This window comes from Thermobia domestica, chromosome 14, assembly GCF_964235325.1.
Source record: "Thermobia domestica chromosome 14, izTheDome1.hap1.1, whole genome shotgun sequence".
In the NCBI taxonomy this organism is placed as follows: domain Eukaryota; kingdom Metazoa; phylum Arthropoda; class Insecta; order Zygentoma; family Lepismatidae; genus Thermobia; species Thermobia domestica.
This window is the reverse complement of record NC_137467.1, coordinates 158,313,146-158,336,387: the sequence shown is the minus strand read 5'-3', so window position 1 is coordinate 158,336,387 and position 23,242 is coordinate 158,313,146. Positions and strand designations below refer to the sequence as shown.

The window sequence follows — 23,242 nt, the reverse complement described above, 5'->3', positions numbered from 1 at the left end:
ACTGGAAGATTCTACAATGCTGGTTTGCACATATTGGTAAAGGTGGTTTAGTAGCAAGGTCGATTTCTTCCTTTAAAGCCCATACTCAATTCGCATAGTAATACCGAGCGAGCGATAAGTAGTGTAGGCGGGTTAGTAACAAAGTTGATTACTTTCTTTATTGCGACTTCATGGGAATGTGAACCATTGTTCTTGAACCTTACCCAGTGTTACTTTGAATTTAATTTTGTCGTCTGCAGGAATTTGTTCTTTATATGTATGTCTTTTGATATAAAGTTTTCAATTTTATCTGTTAATCTTCCAAAATGTGGTCAGCCAAAACTACACCTGCACCCTTAGGATGTCATCATCATCTCATGAAGACAATGGTAAACCACCGTTAGTTTACCTTCTCGTATAGGGACCTTTGGGTAAAAAATCTGCCTTCAGGCAGAACATTAATTATTATCATTATCATCATCATGACCACCATGTGATATCGCTAAGGCAAAAGTTAGTGTGCGGAATACGACCAATATATCAGTAATTGTGCAGAATACACAACACGCTGTTCATTATTATTTACGGACTGCGACAGACTGTTTTACCAAACGGAACATTACAGATAAAATACGATATTAAATTTTGATGATGAAAAAATTAAAATGAATATGTACGTTTTTCCTGACAATCAACAGTATGTAAAAGTTAATTTACAGATAATAAATAGGAGTTTATGCGTATACCCACCATCGCTGATATGATTGCTCCCTACGGATGCAGCCCCGCGCTAACCGCCGGCCTACCACTTTCACCCTGCTCTCCCTTAGTTAAGTAAAATTCATGCTTTTTATCGGCCACCTAGCATAGGTTGCTTTGATTTTTCTGACAATTATTTCTGGTAGCAGGAAGTGTTTGTTGAGGTATCTTGGGCCTACCTGGACGTAACCAAATCTACTCTAAGTAGGCCAATCGGCAACTATTTACTTATATTTAATACAGTCGTGTGTAGTAGTAATGCCAAATTATTATTTTTTGTGCTACAGTTTCGTTTTAGTCACATGGCGATGCTGAAGAAAGCGAAAGCGGCTACCCTGAGGACCCAACGATAAAAACACTCCTCCCGTTTTGGCTTTCAGCCCGCGAATGTGCCTCCGCTTTACATATTTGCCCGTCATTACATTTGAAGTAATTTTTGAAGCACTTTTGAGATACCCAATAAAGCAAACTTGTTCCGCCACTTTGTTTGTACAGCTTTACCTAAAAATATCAATAGGTTAGATTACATCTGTTTTTCACCTTGTAATCAAGGGGTCCAGATATCGATTCCCGGTGGGGCCCTATAAATTATCTCATTTGCAAAGCGAGTAGTGATTAGGATGTCAGTTGAAACAGGAAGGCTTTTAGTGTTCATTTAGCACCCATACCTTCTTAGTGGCTGAACTAACGTGGGAATCAGTGTACGTTTTATAGTACTATCTTAATTTAGTTGCATGGCGGAAAACGATTTGAAACTTGAAAGATTAATTGCATATTAAATATAAGTGGACGCGTGTCCCAGTGGTTTTGAGAATTCTCATTTAAGGGAGGGAAGAGGGTATTTCCTATGATTTCTTCATGTTGATAGCAATGCTGCCTGTTGTTTCTGATCACATCAGAAGGAAACGGTTGAACAATTTGAGATAAATGTATGAACATTTTTTGTGCCCACCGTAAGTCTGTTTTTATCATTACTTTGATTCAAAGGCCAGTTTTAATACCTTAAAAATCATCACTGAATTCGTATTTACAGATGAAGAAATTGACGACGACACGTTCCAACATCTCACTCCGGATCTTATAAAGGAGTTAATCCCAAAGGTGGGTCCACGAATTAGATTTATGAAGAGCTACGAAAAGTATAAGGAAGATATGAAATTACACCAGCCGATATCTTGTTCCACTCCAGTGTCAGAAACAGTGGAAAGTAGTAGTTCTTCTGTTAATGAGGTACGAAATTCAGCAGAAATACAGTCAAGTAACTAAGTACGTTTTTTAGGGTATTTATTCGAGCTTCCCCAATTAGTAATAACAGATACTTTATCAATACACTAATTTTAATACAGCGCATTTCCTAAAAGCGAAAATATCTAATTCATTTGCTAATATTCATAACTGTTGGATCACACTGATGACAATCAAGTAAGGTACAATATGTACTCATTTTTGTACTAAGTTTAGTTCCAATCAGTTCATAATTGTTCCTGTAATTTTGTTTTTATTTACAGACTCTCTTTTGTTGCATATCAATTGAAGGGCATTGCAACAACTTTAAAATGGGCCGGAAATTAGTTTTATATGACTGAGGGTTACGGACTTATGACAACTTATGTATATAAAAATGCGGAATTTTTTGTGGGGTTGGGCAATTTTCAAAAATATGTTAAAAAAAAAAAAAGTGGACTTCTGTCTCACCGTGTACTAAAAGTTAAGTGAATCTGAAAGGTTCAAGCTTAGTGTTGATTTGACATGGAATGACTGCAATATGGATGAGCGTTTGATCTTGTATCTCAGTAGCATCTTCAAGTGAATGTTAAAAGTAGAACTCCGGACACATATCTCAGAAGTGATTATGATAGGATCTACTTTCAGATAAATATTCATAACTTTAAAACTGCATATGATTACACGTGACAAATTTTGCGACAATTTCTTTTTTCAGGCTGCGCCATTCTGGGAAAAAGCACGTTGTTAAAACCCACTAAGCTTTGCACATTATCTTATTGTCGGAACTATATCTGAAATACTGATCTTTCTAGGAAGGTCAGTATTGCAAATCCATGAATTTCAGTATTAGATATCAAGGTGAAATGACTTTTCACCGTGATATTTTTTTCCTGTATATCTCCCTGATTTAAATCAGTCCACAGTGCAACATACTAATTGTTTGGATGTTTGATTTTTGATTTAGTTACCTAAAACTTTTTTTTTTCTTTGTGAGCAACATCTTCGGGACGGTGTTTTTTAACATGTAGAAAGGACCTTATCTCAGTATGACAGAATTGCCTATAGGCTATTTCTATCTTGTTGGAAGATATTGGTTCATCAACCACGCATCGTCGTTTAGAAAAAATACCATGCTACAGGTAGACTTTTTGGAAAAATATCTTTTTTTGTCATTTGTAAAATACGCCTATCGACATTACGCTTCTAGTTCTACTTGTTTGATAGAGCAATCAATTGGAAGAAAATATTCTCTACAATACGATACGGAGTTGAACAAAATATTTATCCAACGTGTAGCTATGGTTCAAGATGCTATTTATTCAACGTATAGCTATCTTTCAAGATGCATTCTTTTCGCTTCTTCAAAACTTATTTATGTAGTTATTTTCTTGGTGAGGGGCATAATTCACTTTGTGACACATAACACTGACCGAGTATTTCAACTGTGAGGAAAGAGTGGATTATTCAGTGGCCTCTTTGTATTCTCGACTTTCTAGTCCAAAAGAATGCTGTCACGACGAAGCTATGGCTAACATGATATATATTTAGATAGACGCGTGGCGTTGATTTCTGCGAAATGTTAAGATCAGTTTCTGTGCTACAGGATCTACTTTGTTTGTGTGTGTATGTTTGTTTGTTTGTTTTGTAGTGGATTCGTTTTGTCTTTTAGCCTCAATGAAACTATGTCTTTAAACATTATACAATGCGTTTCTTTGTATTGAAGATTGAATTTGTAATAACATTCAAGTCATTATAGGATGCTTCATGCCGAAAATGGTAGATTTTCCAAAAGAAAAAAAAAAAAAAGCTTAACGAGATGAAAATACGTTCTAAATTTATTGGTACCAAGAAATTAATTCAAAAACTAACAAACATATTAACGAGTCTTTTTAATGCTAAACTATACAGCTATTATCTCTTTAAAAGATTACACATGTAACTGAAATATCACCAGAAATTGGCATATATCCTTTGTACAACGAATGAATCTATTTTCAGTAAGTATAGCATATAATTTCAGTTTCAGGTGTGTGACTTTACTGTTATTACCGCTGCTGCTGGTGAAAGCGCTGAAACGTATTTGTACGAAAGTTTAAACTGTGAAGACGTGCTGGATTCAGCGATTAATAACTCACCGGAGCCACGTAAGTTTAACTTTGATTACAGTTCAACTTCAAACCTACATTGTGCACATGAATGGTATGGTTATGGCAAATTATCATCTCTGTGATAAATTTTAGGGTGAATGGAAGAGTTTGTAACTTTACCGTACTCAAACGATGACCCTTATTAATGAGACAAAAGTAGGTATCTTTAAGCCTCAGAAAGGCTAAATATCTATTATTGAAAGGACTTGATTATCTATAAGAAAGACGTCGCAAAGTATGTATTTCAACCGTTAATGTGAAGTATTGTTACAGCAGCGGATATGGCCATTGTTGTTGAAATTTTGGCTACTTTAACAACGTTTTACAGCTGTCTGGATCCTATATTTTAAAGCAGCTATAACATACTGTATATATTTCATCGTTTTAGTGGTGAGCTACAAAACTGCATTTATTTCTTCGATCCACTCTAATAAACGTATTTACATGCTTTTCGTATAGTTTCTTTCCCTGAATAATCGAAACTCGCGATTTACACGGTGACCACTCGACCAAGAAAACCGGAAAAATCGAGAAATTCTGTTTAAAATCTTTAAATTTTTTGAAGATTTGTAATTTTATGTCGTTTCGAAACACAGGGTATTTCTGTTTAGATGCAAATATAAGATACTATCTTCCAAAGATAGCCGTTGATTTGTGCTGTTCCTATAACAAAATCACCCTTGTCTCTTGGATTCTGCCCGCAGACCACTATTCAACACTTAATGATTAGTAGTGATGCCAAGTTTCGTCTTGTAGCTATACCGGTTTGAACTGCATAGTTCGGAATGCACTGTTGTCAGTCAGTCAGTATCCATGGGTTTTATAGTATACTAAACGGTCATTGAATACTGCCTGTGAATTGAGCTGGAGCGAGTGCTAAACAATTTTGTAATAAACACAGTAGCTTCGTTTGCTGGAGACTCAGTATGAACACCGTGCTCGTGGGTTTTCTCGGGGTTGCCCCGTTTCCTCCCACTTTCTTCATTTCACTCATTTCTCATTATCACCGTCTCCTTTAGCCTAACCGGCATAAACGTGGGACGTAAAACTTAAAGATTTCATTTCATTTTTCCGTATGAACACCGCTCTGGAATTCGCCCGATACTCCATTTTTCCCCGTTAGGAACTTTTCTCCAAACCACGTTTTAGCTCTATGGCGTTTTGTTTTAGACCCCATGCTTTCTCTCGATTGTTACACCGCCCGTAATCTCTACGAGTAACATTTTTTCTCTAGAATCCAAATTTATTACTTCTTATAAGAGTTATCACTTGAAAGTTTCTGATTGACCTCAAAGATATCGTTAATGTTATTAATATGAAGTAAAAACCTACGTTCTCAGATGTTTATGAGAGGAAAAGCTTCAAATGGTTAGTACTGCTGTTCAGATCACGTTCTTTTCCCACTGAAGAGGTGCCTGTAAGAAAATAGTGGTGATTTCAGAATTGATTGTGAATAAACAAGGTAAGTTTAAGTGAATAAACAATATTACACGACACGTGAAAAGTGAATGACTAAACGGGGACCTTTGGCATACCGTGCCGATACATTAACCACTACGCTACTCAGAACAGCCACACACACACACACACACACGTTCACTCCTGAAGTCTGTGATCTCCACTCAGACTACAATCTTGTACTACGGCCTAGCTCTTGTGCTTGAATAATCCAGTATTCATGTATTGAGAACACCTTTGGTCCAGTCATTCAATTTTTCACTCTTTCTGTGTTATTGAATTCGCACCTACAGATGACGTGGTGCATAAACAAATTGGACTGTTCTCTCCTTTCACGAATGTATAAGTTAATTTTATCGTTTCTAGTGTCACAGGAACAATTTCACATTACCCCTCGTGTTGAGTATGGGCATAAATCCGGCATCTTCATCCAATGGTGAACTAATTGTTATTCCTTATTAAATAATTGGTATAATCGGGTTAAAAGGAATTTAAGTTCCGATAAACCTAAAACCGACATGAAGGATAAAAATGGATAGGATTGCCTATTTTTCCTAGACTGACAACTACATTAAACCAGGGTTCCTAATGGTCAGGGAAAACTCAGTGAAAATGGTGCAGGTTAGGAAACTCAGAGAAAAAGGCTGAAAATCAGGGAAAGTCAGGGATGTCTTATAAAATATATTTTTTCTAACATTAATTGTACACCAATTTCAGTTTAGCCAACCATTAATGGTCACAGTATGAGACGTAGCTCAGATTTCTATGGGAGGTAAGTGGAATGCACAATGAGCAATTGATTACTATTTGTCTCTATAGAATAAATGTTCTCATATATAAATATTCACCGTTATCTATTCTTTATTTATATGTCAGCGTCATCTGACATACGTCATGAAAAAGTCATGGAATTTTCTATCAAAGGTCAGGGAGAAGTAAGGGAAATAAATTTCTGCAGATCAGTAGGAGCTCTGGAAATAGAATCTACACATAATACGATTTACGTATAGCTTTAAAACTACCTAAAACGTTAGAAAATAACATCACCCAATTTAAGAGTTATTACACAGATGCCAATGACAAATATGGTATTTGCGAAATAAAATGTAGTTGCCAAGAGAGTTACATAGGCAAAACGAAAAGAAATTCAAAAGTCCGAGTAAAGGAACACATTAGAGATTCGAAAGCGAAAATCCGGTGTCAGGTTTATCGAAACATTTAAAAGAAACGCAGTGCAGGGTAGAAGATTCAAAAATTTTATTTGGAGCCAGAAATGAAGTAGAGAGACTGTTTTTTGAAATTTTATTTATTCATTTAACGAAACCAAAAGTAAATCTAGACAAGGGATGACTGAGTGACGAATGGGAGGCTGTTATCACAAAATTTTCACAGTATTGGCATTATAATAAAAAATAACATGAGTTGGCAAACTTCCAACAGAAATAGAAAAGGCGCACAAACTGACTGCCATATTTCAGTTTGTTTCAAGACCATCTGCAGATAGCTGACGCACTTGACAATGTGTTTTCCACATATCTTCTCCTCTTTGTAAGTCCGTTCTTTGCGTTCCTTGATGTTTCTGTTCTTTTTCTTTCTGCTTTTAACCTTCATGACCAAGACTCCAGGAGAGAGTTGAAAACTTGGAAATTTAAAACTTCAGGAATTACAGAAACCTGTAAATAGAATACTCTCCAAATTGCTCTTGTCAGTTTGGTTTCCAGAGCTGACCTCTCCATTACTTTCAATACAGATTTCTGACATTCTACGCGACAATCTTTTCGAAATTCAAGAATGTCTTTTTCCGATAGTCTTGGCTTTCGTAAAACATCTTTCGGTGTATAAGTTAGCCATGTTTAGAAACTTAGCTTACCTTACTTTTTCACTTTTCTTGAAATCAATCATAACTAATCGCTGGCTCTTCAAAACGCTATCTTTTACAAAACAACCAGCAGCAGACAATATAGTGGCCTGGAGGGAATTGCAATCGGAAAGAGCTAAGCCAGCTTTCGAGGGTGCGAGATCTCATTGGTCGAGCGTTCACCTCCGGTGCTTAGGATCCCTGCTTCGATCCCAGCTCGCGCCGTGTGGACTTTGTAATGGACAAAAACCGTGCTCATGGGTTTTCTTGGGGTTCTCCCGTTTCCTCCCACTTTCTTCATTTCACTCATTTCTCATTATCACCATCTCCTTTAGCCTAACCGACATAACCGTGGGTCGTTAAACTTAAATATTTCATTTCATTTATATTTTTCTAAGCCAGCTTTCCCTGAAACTCGCCAAGAAAAGATTCATCAGTCTTTGGTAATGTTAAAGAACGTAGGTTTGCAACAAGAAGCTTGTCATTTGTGAAATGTCGTACAGTATCAAAACTTCCACATTGTGGTACTTATTCTTTGTTCAGCATTATTTCCATGGCCCGAGAAGTAACATCTAAATGTTTATGTTCATGCTAAGCTGGAAATTTGTTTCGGAAACACAGAAATTCTGCGAATCTTTTGTAAGTAGTTCGACGAGCTGGAAAATTGTTGAATAAGTTATAAGTGGTTTACAAATAATCATCTACTTTCCAGCCCATTTATTGCATGGGAGCTTAGAAAGCACAGTTGATAAAGTGCTTCCCACAACTTCCAACATTAAGAAGGATCAGATCTGAGGTGAACTAGGAAGTACGTTTTGCAGATCACTTAAGGAAAAAGATTTTCTCGAAACCGGGAAAATATCACTGAATTTTGAAATCACGAAAGAGTGGTTACCCTGACTTAATGTATCATAGTTGGTATCTGTAAATGATTGTTAGGCGTTACTTATGGATATTGAAATTCACATTTTTCTTGCAGTTTAGTTAGGACCCTACTCTTCTTCGTCGCTGCCCCTTCTTAATTGAATGTTCAGACGCCTATTTTTTCATATCTTTGCGTTCTTAACTTCCAGATTCTGAGATATTACATTTTCTTGGGTTACGAATGATATTCTTGGTGTTCCCTCCATCTTGCCAATACTGTTAGATAGAGTATACGGGAGAATCTCCTTCAGTTTTCTCCACTTTTTCTTTGTAATGGTATGCATCGAGAATTAAGATGGCGTTCATCGTCCAACGTAGCTCCCAAAAACGTGCATCCAAAGGAAAGAAAAAAATCGTTACTGAAGTTAGAGATCGTCTGTGCTTAACGTATGTCTTCAAATATCAACATCAATTCAATTCCTGCTTTGTATGAAGATATTGCACACGCTGGTTAGATAACATATACTACTCACCAATATACAGGATCCACTTTTAACAATTACACAATTTCTTTATCAATCTTGCATGTAGTATGTGTATGTAAAATACGTAAGTGTACGTTTGTGTAAAATTAGATGTTTTTAATGATGTTTTTTACCTCTGTAATAAAATGTTTTGTGCCATGTACTGTTTTGCTTGACCCCATACTGACATACTGTACCTCACATTGCAATTATGAGTGAAGATAGTATATGTTCCTGTACACATATATATGTAGATACATGGATAAAATAACCGTTTTCTTTGCAATATGCTTCTAGCAAAAGGAGGAATTAAGAAGGCTCAAGCTGTAGTACCGGTCAATGTAATAGGAGAAACCAGTTTCCAGGCAGAATGTGTACCGCAGAACTTTGTAAGTATTCAGACTGTGACCCACTGCATCATTTTGCGGTGTTACTATAGTTAAATCCTCGTAGGTTGGTCTATGTTCAAATTTAGATAGGACGTGAAAATTTCTTCAACGCGTATTATAAGCATGTAAATTGTATTGAAGTTCAGACATTTGTATATATTATTACCTGATACATATGTAAACTTTATAGTGGTAAAATACCTAAATCTTTAAAACAGCTGTCGACGGAAAGTCTACATTTTAGGCATAAAATTCTAACCACTTTCCTTTCAATTTAAAAGTAATGTCACTCTTACTACTATTACCGCAAAATATGATATTGTATTTTAATACTGCATGAAAGGTATTGTAATATATTGTTTATTCTGTTGGTAGATTTGTTTTTTCCCTGATAGTTTTTATTGCATAGCAGAGGCGATTTAATTTAGAAACAGTTATTTATGTTTATCCCAAATGATATTGCAGTCAACTCTTGCTCCTAAGAATGAACCACATTTTATTTGGATATAATCATTTGATTTTATCAGAAGGTAGAATGATCTTTAGAAATGAAAGTAGAATCAAAAAGCAGAAATAAAGAATCAGAATTAGGCACAGATAAAACACGTTAAAGGGTTAGACTTCCTTCTCTGAAACTTTCGACTCTTTAGGTTGCCATTTGTAAGAGCAAAGTGTTTTGAAACTGACTGGCAGAAACATAATCGGGTGGTCCTGAAGCTAAGTATTGACAGAGGGAACTGCTTCAAATAACCTTCAAATAATAGTAATATATTTTGGTCAATTTTTGTTTGCCATCACCAATATTTGTGGAACTACTTGTGATAAAATCAATTGCTGCATATCACTAGGATTTCTCAATATAATGCAGATATTGATTTTCGTCATAGAAGTTGTATTTTACTTACAAATTTCCCTTATACTACTGTGCTCAATATTGTATCCTTGAGTTGCAGTAAACAATAATGTAATGTTTTCTTGTAGGATCTGTTAACCATTTTGCAGAATTCTTTAGATGGAAGAGAAGTTTTAAGTGAGTACAAGATACATAATTGTTTGAGCTCCAGGACGAGAAATTTACTAACTGAAGTAATCATACGTCACATTGGCGCCGACAAAAGGTTTGTTCAGTAAAATACTTGAATAAAAGAGCAGTATTTTCTGTTTTTGTTTTGTTATACGTAATATTTATTTATTAAAGTATTTTTAATTGCATTATTATTGTAGCTCTAAATTTGTTTTATATTTTGATTTGTTTCAAAGTGTGATTGAAGTGTAATCATGATATAGAGCGTGTAGTGAAGTGAAAGAGGTTAAGTGGTAATTAAAGTTTTTTGTTTTTAAAAAAAACCTCAAAGTGCTAACATGTGGTATATCTGTATGGCAAATTAGTAATAACGTAATGACTAACCTTGAAGAATCTTAAATCTTGCGTACAGTGAGTGAGTCAAGTATTCGAAGTAGGATCAGTTCATGTGAAATCATTCAGTCCGTGTTGCTCAAAGTTTAGATTTGCTTGAATTTTTTACAGTTAATGTGGCAGTATATTGAAAATTCAAGACGAGGGTTTTAAACATTCTGAATTCTTCACTTTTATTTCTTTCTTTGTTTTTTTTTTTTTTTTTTTTTTTGTCGGGTTACTATTTTTAAGTGATGACACGAACTGTTTTTGGAGAAATATATGTTCGACGAAAAACTTCATAACACTATTATTTTTAAAGATATCAAAGATATCATATTTTTAAAGATATCATATATATATGTGATAGATATTCTGTACGACTGCTGTTTGGGTAAATATGAAATCTTTGCAGCTGCTTCTATTTTATATAGAGTAATAACGAGCAAGGGTACGCATTAAAAAGTATCATACATAAAGTCCATGTCTGTTGTAATTCGAAGACTCCTCGTGCCATCACTCTTTACACATTCCACGTTAAAGCCAATGAAAATAAAAAAAACTCCACAACCACCACAAAAAATGTTCTCTTCCTGTTTTTTTGGATGAAGAATGGCCGGTAAATGTGAAGATAGTTAAGAATGTACTTTGTCCCTTTGGCTTAATATCTTTTGCGTGAGTTTTCCAAACTTCTTCACAAGAGGCTTTTGCGTCATTGCGTTTGCACCATCTTGTTTTTAAATGGTAATTCCCAAAGACTTTCTCATGACCGTCAATTCCTGGCACTAAAAGGAATTTTCCTTGATTCAGTCTTACCGATAGAGCACTGTGGGCTTTGTTGTGATACCCTATATTGACATTATTTGGCGCTCCCATTAAAAGAAAACAGAGAAGTTGTTCCGTAACTCCTGTCTATCATTCTCACTCACAGTCAGTTTGCGTGCTATAGATCCAAATCTTGCGAGGTGCAAGATGCTGAATTAATATCAGCTGAAACATACTACACTGTAAAATACATCTCGATCATTTATATATATCGGAAATGTCACTGTTCATCTGAATGATCCCGAAAACTATGGATTAGACACTAATATAGGTCATTTTCGATCATTATTATATATAGCTCCCCCTCCTTGCTGCGGCACAGGGGCATCAGAATTGTCACTGTTAATGTCAGCTACTCCTAAAACTATGGATTCGACACTAATATTAGTCATTTTTGATCATTTTTAACCCAACTATCTGGGCTGAACTTGGATTGAAACAGCATCAGAAGTGTCACTGTTTCTCGCATCGACCCTGAAAACTATGGATTCAACACTAATACCGGTCATTTTTGATCATTTTGAAATTTCTCTCTTCCTCCCCTACGCTGCGTCGTCAAACTGAATAGCCTAAAGCAATCCCTGCCCCTAAACTCATGTACGTTGAAAATTTGATTGAGATCGATCGGGTGGTTCAAGAGTAATGAAGTCACAGAGGCAGTCATTTTTACTTCGATTGTTTTTCGTATATATCCCCCTCCCCTCCGCTAAGTTGGCTCGTCAAAGTGAAACGGTAGAAAACACCCAAGGCCCGACCCTCATATATGTTGAAAATTTGATCGAGATTGGTTATGTGGTTAAAAGTTATTAAGTTTTATTAGTTTTTATTTATACGTCCCTCTCCCCTCCCCCTCCGCTAGGATCTACCATTAAAATGAAATTGCAAATATGTTTTCAGATCCGAACCTCATGTATCTTGAAAATTTGATTGAGATCGGTCGGATAGTTCAAGAGTTATTAAGTAACAAAAATAGTCACTTTAAGTCTTATATAAATTGATTTTTATATATCTCCCCCTCCTTCTCCTCTCCTATGTTTCTTCATCAAATTAAAATCATAAAAACAACCCCAGACCTGAACCTCATCTATGTTGAAAATTTGTTCAAGATCGGTCGAGTGGTTCAGGAGTTATTAAATTTTATTTATTTTTTCACCCCTCCCCACCACCTTTCTACCATCAAAGTGAATAGTCTAAAACTAGCCCAGCCTCGAACCTCATCCATGTTACAAATTTGATCGACATCGGTCGGGCGGTTCAGGAGATTTAGAGTCACAAACATAATGATTTTCAATTATATATATGAGAGAGAGAGAGAGCTTTATTTATTTATTTATTTATGATGTTCATGCATGAATCAGTGTCTTTTGGTTTGCTGAAAACACTCGTAAAAGTAATATCCACATGGCATATATCGTGCAGTTATGATGTGTTTGTATTTTCCATTCCAGAATCACTAGTCAAACGTTTTCAACAATTACTGACTCCATTGTTCAAGTCTTCCCTACAGAAAACAAGGTTAGTACGTTCACATATGGGTCAGTTTCTTTCAAGTAATCCAAGAACTGGTTGCTTGTTGATTCGTAAAATATCTCAAGCTTACTCTACTCTTCGCCTCATAAATTACGAACTTTGGTCATGTTTTTTTATTAAGCGATTTGTCTTTGGCAGCCATATTATTGCGCTCGCCTATTTTCACTGTTGAAAGAATTGTCAAAAACATTAATTGCTAAAAACAAAACATATTGTCCTAGGACAATGTAACCAAAAGCAGTTTGTTGGTAATTTATTATTGTAAAAGATGACTCTGCTGGTATTTTTAACTTCTATTCTAATTTTCATGGCAAAATTAAAAGTAAACATAGTAAAATGTACTCACAAGGATGACATCCGAGTACTAGAAACTTAAAAATCTAATAGGTAAAGCTGAATCACTCACGTTCTTTTACGTTAGTGATTCACGTTAATTTATCTGATTTTTAGAGTTTTAATAAAACAAATAATAAAAAATCATGTGTGTGAGGCCTTATGGCGTTGGGACCGTCCCAACAACATCTGTTAACGATTGGTGAAACTACATCCACCTGAGTAACTAGGTGGGGGTCACCCGCTTGCGTCACTGCCCGCCAACAGGCGTATCAGGAACTTTCTAGACTAAGTTCTTATCAAGTCTGTATCTAGGTGACTCCCCAGTTCGCCGCCTGGCGCTGGATGGGCCCTAAAAGTGGTATTCTCCAGCCGGGAATTGAACGCAGAACCACGAGGACATTGGTCGAACACAATAGACGAACCATAGGAGTCCCCTTAATTTTTAATTCTCACGTTTCTTTAATCATATTTACCTTTTCCTTTTACGTTTATGCGTGATGTGCAGATTGTCTTGCAGAGTCGAAAGCTCTCATCTAGTGTTTTTAGCTTCGAGAAATTTGGAATTTGGAATCCCTTGGTGAATACATTTTACAATCTTTTGCTTACTGCGCAGATATAGTGAACACAGTTAAATATACTATGTGAACTTTAAGTTAAATTAATTTGTTTTGTTTATTTATCTTTTGTTTTGTTTTGTGAGTCACACCTAATTTTAATTCTCTCTCAAATAGCATACCTACTATGTACCATATAGTGCATTTCAAGGAAAGAAGGTGTTAGCAAGAGGAAAATTATGGGATAAATACAATAATCGAAAGCGACATCTTAGACACAGTGAAGTTCTTCCGATTAAAGAAAAAAAAGATACTACTCCAAGCAGTCCAATTACTCCCGAAGGTAAAGAGTTTGATATAAATGTAGATATGTTAAATTATGAATCCCACAAATATTGTATAACGTGTGATAGAACGTTCCAGGTGCTTACAAACCGAGTAATCAACCTTTTATACATTTCTCCCATCGCGTCGTCTGTCATTTTTAGAGCCTTGTGAATCAAGAGAAAATCGCCTCGCGAGGTCACGGTTGCATCCATCCGTAGATTTAAACTGTGTTAGTATATCTACAGTTATAGGGTTTCAGGAGCCAGTCCTTATTTTCGTGAGTTATCGGGGTATTATGATAAATTTTCAAATTACAATATTTACATTTAAGTGGATACCTAAGAAAATCAAAATTTAAGTGTTAGTTTAAATAAGTTCTTTATTTAGAAGTATCACTTCAGTTCGATCAATATTAAAGCAGAGTTACGTGTTAAATGGCAAGTGATAGAAACAAGATATCTGAATAGTTAGAAGCACGTAGGGCATTACAGAGTACCGGTGTTTTATGGACCTGACTTCGTTGGTGTCTGCGTAACGAAAAAACATTCACAAGAGCGCATTCACTTATGTAGATCGAAAACCAGTCTTCTATTTTCCAAGTTTTTGCAATGTATGAAGTGATCGATTAATATTAGAGAATCTTTAAACGTACAATTAGTTACTTGGTACGGTTATTCATTATTATTAAGTCTTTAGACTATATTGAGTGTTGAATTCCAATGGACAGCAGATTCCTCGAAGCTTAAACTACAAATCAAGATCTTTCGATTGTACAACACAATCTTCTTCGGTTTAAAGTTAAAAGGAAACTTAAAAAGTATAGATGGTAAACGATGACCGACGTTCAAATCCAAAAAAAATCACGTTAGTAAATCAAGCAGTGCGTCAGTGCTTTAGTTTTACTTAATGTGATATTTAGATTTTGAACTATCAGTCGTCTTTTACCGTTTTTACCTTTTAGTCTCCTTTTATTGTTACGACCGAAGAAAGTGTTGTTCAATCGAAAACCCCTGACTTCTAACTTACACTTTGAGCAACCTGCTGTTCGTTGGAATTTGGTCTCCAATTGGTGACGACATTTTATAATATTTTCTTCACTGAGCAGATATTATGTATAATGGATATTATTGATCCATGTACATAATTCACACTACTAATATTCGAAATCCTGATAATTTTAGAGAATGACGAGGAAGACCTTGAGGAATGCATTCTTTGGTTAAAAAATTCCATGGAACCTTGGGAGAAGGTCTGTGAATATTGGAAGAAAACTTCATCCAAACGAGTAGCTGATCTGCGTAACAGCAGTAAACCAGTTGCGGAGTATTTTTCGGAATTTCCAGTTTTAAAACAACCGTTGGGATATACATTGGTAAGTGATAGATATGTAGTTAAATCTATGATTAAACTGTATAAAGTTGCATATGTTTTTGTATTTCAAAATCATGTATACCGAGTGTGCTGAAGTGGGGTCAGTCCTCAAGAAACTTCTCTCCGGATGCATCCACTTTTAATTGCAAAATAAAACTACTTAGATACATCTGTATGAAGATTATTCACAGCTGGTTAAACAGCCAGCACCGGAAAAAACCGCTTTTACGATTACATCAAGCTTAATACTCCCATTTAAAACATATCTGGTTTTCTGTCTTTCACTGATGTTTCTCACAAGTCTTAGAACACCGATGGTCAAAATATATCATACGTTTAAGTTTAAGTCATAAGTTTAAAATATGGTCAAAATAGGTTTTAAAAGCTAAATAACTTCTTACAATTTTCGAATAAAAGTGATCTTATGTTACTTATTGTTCTTGTTTTAGATCGAAAGTGATTTTACCAAAAGGTTTCCTGAAAAGGAAGTCTTTATATGCAAAATGGAACACAGAGAGTGAAAAGCTGAAAAAAATTTTCTTGAAAACCAAGCAAAGTGCACCAGACGCAGCGATCTATGCAAGACTTCTTGAACAGAATGAGTTAGATGTAGGTAGGTAGCATATTCACTCAGCGCATGTTTAACTGTTGTGAACTGTAACAGGAAAGCTCAATTATTATCAGTATTGTAGGTAGTGTTGTTAATAGGAAAAAAAAGTTCGTATTTTTTCAGAAATGTACGTTTTTTTTTACAAAACAAAACATTGCCTCTCGTTTTTTTCTGAATTTCGTATTTTTTTTTTTTTTTTTTCAAATAGCCATTCGTAATGTATCTAACGTCTATTTTCCCTGTAGCTCCCTTCGTTGTACAGATATATCCTTAAGATTTGTCAGGTAGATACTTCAGATGGATTCCTAAGTGTTGACATGAATTGGACGGGCCTACGCGCAGTGTTACCAACTATGGATATTAAAGTTTTCCTAAATTCGGAAACAACTTCGAGAATTTTGTTTATAAATCCGTACTTATATGTCCGAGCGCAAGTCAACTTACGGCAGTCGAACATTGGTCCTTACTGAACAAAAGCGGGTACAGACCGTTCCAGTGGAGTAATTAGGGGGCGCACTAAGAATTCGTATTTAGGTTCTAACCCTTGATTTTTGTTTTTTTTAGATTTTCCCTAGTTTTCTGTTGACCGTAATCTATTTTTTGTAATTAGAAGCTTTGTTTCTTAAATATCGCCATGATACTTGTAGGACATATTAGTGGTGTACCAATGTTCATTTTAAGATAGTTTGCGTCTGTCCGGTAGCAGTGTTGCCAGCTATAGAAAAATTTAATACCCGATTTTAGAGGAAAACTTTGAAAACAAAATCCGTTTGGTCTCCATTGTTTCCTTCCTGTTGGCTACATCGGGACAAACGTACCAGTGTATCAAAGAATCGTTTTTGCTCTATACAACAACAGTATAGGAAGTTTCAATAGGATAATTGGGGGAAGTATTGTTGAGGTTTACAGTAGACCTTCTCTAAGTGGTAAGATAACTCATACTTTTATAGGTAGAATGAGATATTTTTAAATGGCATGCTTACTTTATTAGATACCGTCACGGTACTTGTAGGATATATTAGAGGGATGCCAAAGTTTATTTTAAGATAGTTTTCGTGTGTCTGGTAGCAGTGGTGCCAGCTACAGAAAATTTTAATTTCCGATTTTAGGGAAAATATTTGAAAGTCTCCATTCTGTCTTTATTATTTCCCTCTTGCTGGCTACATTGGAAGAAACGTACCACTATCTGAAAGCCTCTTCTTTGACCTAGAGGGTGCACCATAAAAAGTTTCAATAAGATAATTTATTAGGGAAGCTGTAGCTCCGATATATCTTGATTTTTGCTCCTGAGGCGTAAAAACTGTCAATGTGTATGTGTATGTGTATGATGACAGATTTTTTTCTTTCTCTCTTTGCATTTAAGCCAGCGACTTCAGGTTTTCACTGTACCTTTTCAACAGACCAAAGAATATTTTTAGGTGATTTGGACCAATGTAGCAACAGTGGTAATGAATACAAAGAATCTTGAAAATCGGTTAGGGAAGTTTTTGTAAATTTTCACCCTACATTTCCCTCAATATTCCCCTCCCATTGGCAACAGTGCAACGTAACCTACATGAAAAATAGCAACATCCCTTTTCTAACAAACTACGCCGTAACCAAATCAATCGGGTTAATGGTTTTTGAGCAATAACTCACTAACTGAAAATGTAGGAAAACGCCAAAAATGACCTGGGTCCGAAAGGGATAATCACACAATTTGTTTCGTATAGGTACAAAGAAATGAACGATATGTAAGTTACGAGGGCTTCGACTCAAGTTCTGCTGATTATTTCACGTATCTGCAACATAAATCAATAAATAATAGTTCTCAGAAAAAAAAACACATTTGAAAAAAAACATGAAAAAGAACGGTTTTTTATTCAAAAAAAAAAACTTCACAGTAAAAAAACGTTTTTTTACAACACTAATTATAGGACTCACGTAGTATATTAAATATAATTAAGTATTTGAGTGTGTGAGTAGAGCAAATAAGTTTCATTTGGTAATACAGGAATTATTTTCCAGTACTTTATGTGAAGCGAGCAAGTGTTGCGAATTTTTTTTTTAAATGATATGTGCCATCCTGGGATCGCTCGTCAGTCAACTTGGCAATATCACACGCCTGCTTTAATACGCTCGCCGAACATATGTACATGATTAAATGTACATTTATATAAAAATCATAATCTACACTAAACAGTTTTAGGTATAGCTGGACATTTCACTGAACTTCAAAACGAGCTAAATCTCTTTATTGATACGCTTTCTCAGTTCTGAAAACACGCTATATTACAAAATATACAAGAACTCTTCTGAACAACATTAGATCAATTTAAAACTTGATATACGTATTAACAATAAACTTCTTTAAAAGCTATCATAGTTTGGTTCCGAACAAATGAGTCTAATTCAAGTTATGAATTGTTGAAATCAGCCCTCCGTTCCAACTTGTCGAAAACCAGCACTTTGTTTTAACATACGGTAGACATTTAACGAAACCTTAAAACTTGTTCTTTACTTAATTTAACCCAGATTTTTTTTAGCTTAGCTTTATGTACTTCTAGGAGTAAACATTTTATTTACATCTAAACTCGTGTGTCTATAGTTTCCTCATGACAGCAAATATGTTATAATTTTCGACGCGACCACATTTTAATACCAGCAATAAGTTTTGTAAAAATTAATTATTAAATTGTGGCTATTTTCTGTGAATTAAACAATTATTATGATCGTACTTGAATTGTACATCGTACTTAAATGGATTTAAATGTCAGTCTACTTCTCTTTTCACCCTATAGAAACTGAAAGTACACCGAATGTCAACCTCAATTTTTAGTCACATTCGTATAGTGTAAAATCGTACTAAAAATGGAAACTAATCATTGGATCTGTATCAAAACTAATCCAACGTATGCGTAGTTAGAAACCAATGCAATTAGGATATGGTATTTGGTATTCAATACATTGTATCCATTAGGTTTCGTAATGTGATATTTTTCATGTTATATAGGCATATTCTTTTAAGAAAGACGTTACAGTTTAAAGCAATTGTACTAATTACATTTACATTTTTTTTATACTTACAGGAGCCAGAAATGTAATTCTGCTGCTACTTTTAGGTAGACATTTTCCTCCTGTTACTTCACCGGTAAAGAGGAAAGATAGCGGAGGATACTAGAAGCCAACAAAGTTAGAAGCGCAGCAGGGATTCCTTTTTCATGTTAAGGTATGTTGCTTTTTAAGTTAAATACCGTATAGTAGAAATAGAGAAGTATATGGATCAAATAAAACCCGAGGAAGAAATAAAATGAAAAAGTGCAAAGGAAGAGTGTATGTTTGCGTCAGATCAATCAAAGATTGTTTATCCGAGATACATTGTTAAATGATTCAAAAAGGTTGTCTAAATCGAGTAACTGTTTCTTCAAGTTTCATAATAAATTTTCGAAATCCCATAAATATTCAGTTATATATATATATATATATATATATATATATATATATATATATATATATATATATTAATTGCTGTAAGTTATATTTCAAATTTTCTGAAAGAAGAAATGCAAAGGTTTAGAGAGAAAGAAGTACTAACACTCATTCTCTCTGTCAGAACAGAGGAAATATATATATGACACTTTAGTATTGAGTCTGACGTCACTTTCTTTTTCAACTCGTCGTATTTCTTGTTTCAGATAGTTTACAATGTAACCTAGCAGCAACCAGCAAAATTTAAATGTATATGAAATTAATTTTTATGGTTACGTTTCATCGAAAGTTTGAGGGGACACATTACATTTGTTGGCACTATTTAATTATTCACATGTACTTTTGCATAGCCGAACGTGAGTTTCGTTATCGACGCTGCAGAAAGGGGAAAATTGATTCTCAAGTTTTAAGATCATTTCCATATTGCAGCTAAAGCGAACGTAGCAGAAAAATCAGTGTAATGTCAAAACTCACAAGTTCGATATAAAGTTGGACGGTGCTTTCTTATATAAAACTTATACAGCTGGATAACGCGTCTCAAACTGGTTCAGTGTAGGGAGTCTATTTTTTCGCAATCTCTTAGTCGTAGTGAGAGCTTGAGGTAGAAAATGATGTTACTTATGTCCAAACGCATTATAGCTACCAAATATCAATTTGGTATAAAATGTGTCGTTGTAGCCAAATTGAATGCGTTCCGTCCTCACTTCCAAGTCGGCTACAAATACACTTCACATGGACTGATACTAGGTGGCTCTTGTGCGTTTGTTACATTACATCACTTGCAACCTCCAAATTTCGCCCTTGATAAGGGGCTGCGAAAAATGAAACTCCCCTACACTGAATCAGTTGGTCACGTCCTCCGCCACCATAAGTTTTATACAGCTTGGCGCCCCACTTCGTACCGTATTCTTGTCACTCATTGCGCAACATATTTTTATATGAATTTACACATAAAGCCCCAAAAGCAGGGGAAGAAAATCCTGTTTTGTGTGTGTGTAATTTTTATCAACGAACAGTTTTTTTTCTAATTCTTAAGTTAGAATTGCGATTTTATCTTTTTGTTTAGTGGCAGAGTTCCATTGAATGCTGCTTATAGTGAATATGTGGTTCTAAACGAAAATCATTGTATTGGTACTACGAGTATTTAGCCATTTACTTTACTGAATTGTGATATTTGTACTCAATCTAAAACCCGTCTATAATGCAACTAAATCACACAATATGCCTTTTTATTTTCGAATTATAAGTAATGTTTAAGGACTGTAATTTTACTAGGAAAAATGTACCCTCATTATCTTTCATGGCTTTGAAAATTTACAGAAAATGTATGAATTTAAGGAACATCGTTTTTTTCTTACTCTTTCCAATTTCCCTTTAAGTTCATCCCAGGGGCGAATCCAGGACCGACTTCTGGGGGGAACGGTAGGTTGTCATACTGTTACTTTAAGGGCTCCAAACTTTGGGATGGGTTTTATTTATATATATAAAATAAGAAACTTTCCTCTTCTGGGGAAGGGCCATCGCCCCCCCCCCCTGGATCCGCCCTGGTTCATCCTAGATAAAGGAAGGCACAGTTTTCATCTTAATACCGTATTTGTATTGTCTCAGAAAGTAAACAACTGCGTCAAGTGCTATATCACCTTAAACGCACTCCTGTGTTGCGGTACAATACCAAAAGTGAAGAAAAAATAAGAGTTCATTTTGATACGTTGAACTTCAATTCACCTTTTCCAGACATAAATTCAACTATATGAGCATATGAGGAAGAATTTTTCACGCGACAAATTGTCAGACTTTTCTTGGTGTAGTAGGAAGCGAATTTTAGATGAGACCTAAAGAAAGACCGAAGGGATCAAATACTCCTAGTAGCTAGTTAACTTTTTCCTCCGCAGTAGTGAATAATTACATAAATGTAATTCCGAAATCGAACCCATTGGAAAGGTTTCATTATCATGTCCACATGGCAATTTGTACATTCTTTTTATTATTGGGTGGAACGTTCAAAACTCAAGAATCACGAATCATATTGATGCGCATAAAAATAGCGGTAACCTCACATGCAAATATAAGAAGTGCCCCCCAGGACTTCTATAATGAAGAATGGAAAGCCAATAAATCACCATCACTAGCACCTCGAACCAATACTTTTCGCTAAACGAAACTTCCAAGGCGAAGACTCACTTTCATTGGGCTAATGCTCATACATCTATTGTCCGCAGTATTTCCTCATTCATTGAGCAGAGGGTTCGCATAAATGCATACATTAAGATTGTCCCTACAGTAGGTTTTATTTCAAATGCATGATATTTATTCCAGCTTTTGAACATAATCTTATCAAATATTTGTGTTTTGCAGGAAGCATCTGACCTCCAGGCAAATTTAGAAGCACATCATGAGAAGATGAAAAGATTCGGCTGTGGTGTTCAACCTTTGCCTGTAGTTATTGCGAAGGATATAAAAAATCCAGAAGCATATTTCGTGTGCATCGAAACTCAGTTATACAGGATGGAAACAATTTTGAAGGCCATGGATATCTGCTTCAAGTGTTTCCATGTATTACACTTGCAGTACCCGAAGGAAAGTGAACAAGCTTGGATATTCATCCAACAACATATCTACGAAATTTTTACCCAGTGGGACAAGAAGTTCAGAGCTGTAAGTAGTTTAATAACGCAAATAAACTGCAGCAGCCTTGAATAATGTTTTTTGCAGTTGGACAAATATACAGCTGTAAATGAATTTATGTTAGAGGAACTGCTGTAGAAATCAATAGTGCGTATTTTGTTTGTTGTAAAATATTGACATTAGTACATAAAGTAAAATGCCGAGGTGTTATATATGTAGATGTAATGTCAGGTCAGTTAAACTGTTGTTGCAACATTTCAAATGTATCCACAATTTGCACATAAATAGTGTATATCGCTGCGGAGAACATTTGTGTGGGCGTGAATTTGATATTCTTAATTCTTTTCGTAAGCATTTACATAAGCAGCACGGCTTCCCAGATGTTCTGTCTATGTCTCATGTTGTTCGAAATAAAATACATGTGTCTAAACATAAAACAACTTGTGGTGTTGATACTGATGCTACTATAGTAGCAGATGAAAACATAGATGAAAAAACAAATGATAGACTTTCAGAAAGCAGCTTACCTGAAATCTATCAGGAGGCTATGAAGGAAGAAGTGTTTTATTTTATAGCCAAACTATACAGTGAACCGCAACTCACCAGAAAGCACATCCAGTATATTTTACAATGTGTAGAGGAGCTCTTGAACGGCAGTATCGTACAACTTCTCAGGGATAACATTTTCAGCAAGTTATACACATTTCAGACTGACGAAAGAATCGTCAAACAAGTAGAAAACTTGTTTACCATTGTGGGATCTTCATTTCATGACTTCAATAGCGAATATAAGCGATTAAAAAGCCTGGAAAAAACTGGTGACCTTATAATGCCTCAAAATTACATCATAGGACAAAGGCAGTGTTACAAAAGAAAAAAGGAAAAAATAGTTTTAGAAAATATACCTGTGTTCGGCAAATTTGTTCCAATGAGACATGTACTAAAGCGGTTTCTGGAAATGCCGAACGTCTTGTCAACATTGATTCATTTATCAG

General features: G+C 35.2%; 1 protein-coding gene across 1 annotated transcript; it reads left to right on the top strand.

Annotated features, from left to right (window-relative positions):
• The first annotated feature begins 305 nt into the window (after window positions 1-305).
• On the top strand, window positions 306-22,773 carry LOC145670056 (uncharacterized). The gene is made up of 11 exons (XM_081738409.1): window positions 306-378; window positions 1,772-1,968; window positions 3,986-4,109; window positions 9,114-9,205; window positions 10,187-10,323; window positions 12,875-12,941; window positions 14,024-14,189; window positions 15,355-15,545; window positions 15,994-16,157; window positions 19,223-19,362; window positions 21,978-22,773. Exons 1-9 carry the CDS (start codon window positions 306-308, stop codon window positions 16,063-16,065), a joined length of 1,119 nt encoding a protein of 372 aa, XP_081594535.1. The 3' UTR covers window positions 16,066-16,157; window positions 19,223-19,362; window positions 21,978-22,773.
• Window positions 22,774-23,242: the final 469 nt, after the last annotated feature.

What these genes read in the sequence shown, in the direction of transcription:
- LOC145670056 (XM_081738409.1), top strand. Translation starts at nt 306, where the DNA reads ATGTGGTCAGCCAAAACTACACCTGCACCCTTAGGATGTCATCATCAT. An exon ending in GAAGACAATGGTAAACCACC is followed by an intron (nt 379 to 1,771) that starts GTTAGTTTACCT and finishes TCGTATTTACAG; the next exon opens with ATGAAGAAATTGACGACGAC. An exon ending in TCTTCCCTACAGAAAACAAG is followed by an intron (nt 12,942 to 14,023) that starts GTTAGTACGTTC and finishes TCTCTCAAATAG; the next exon opens with CATACCTACTATGTACCATA.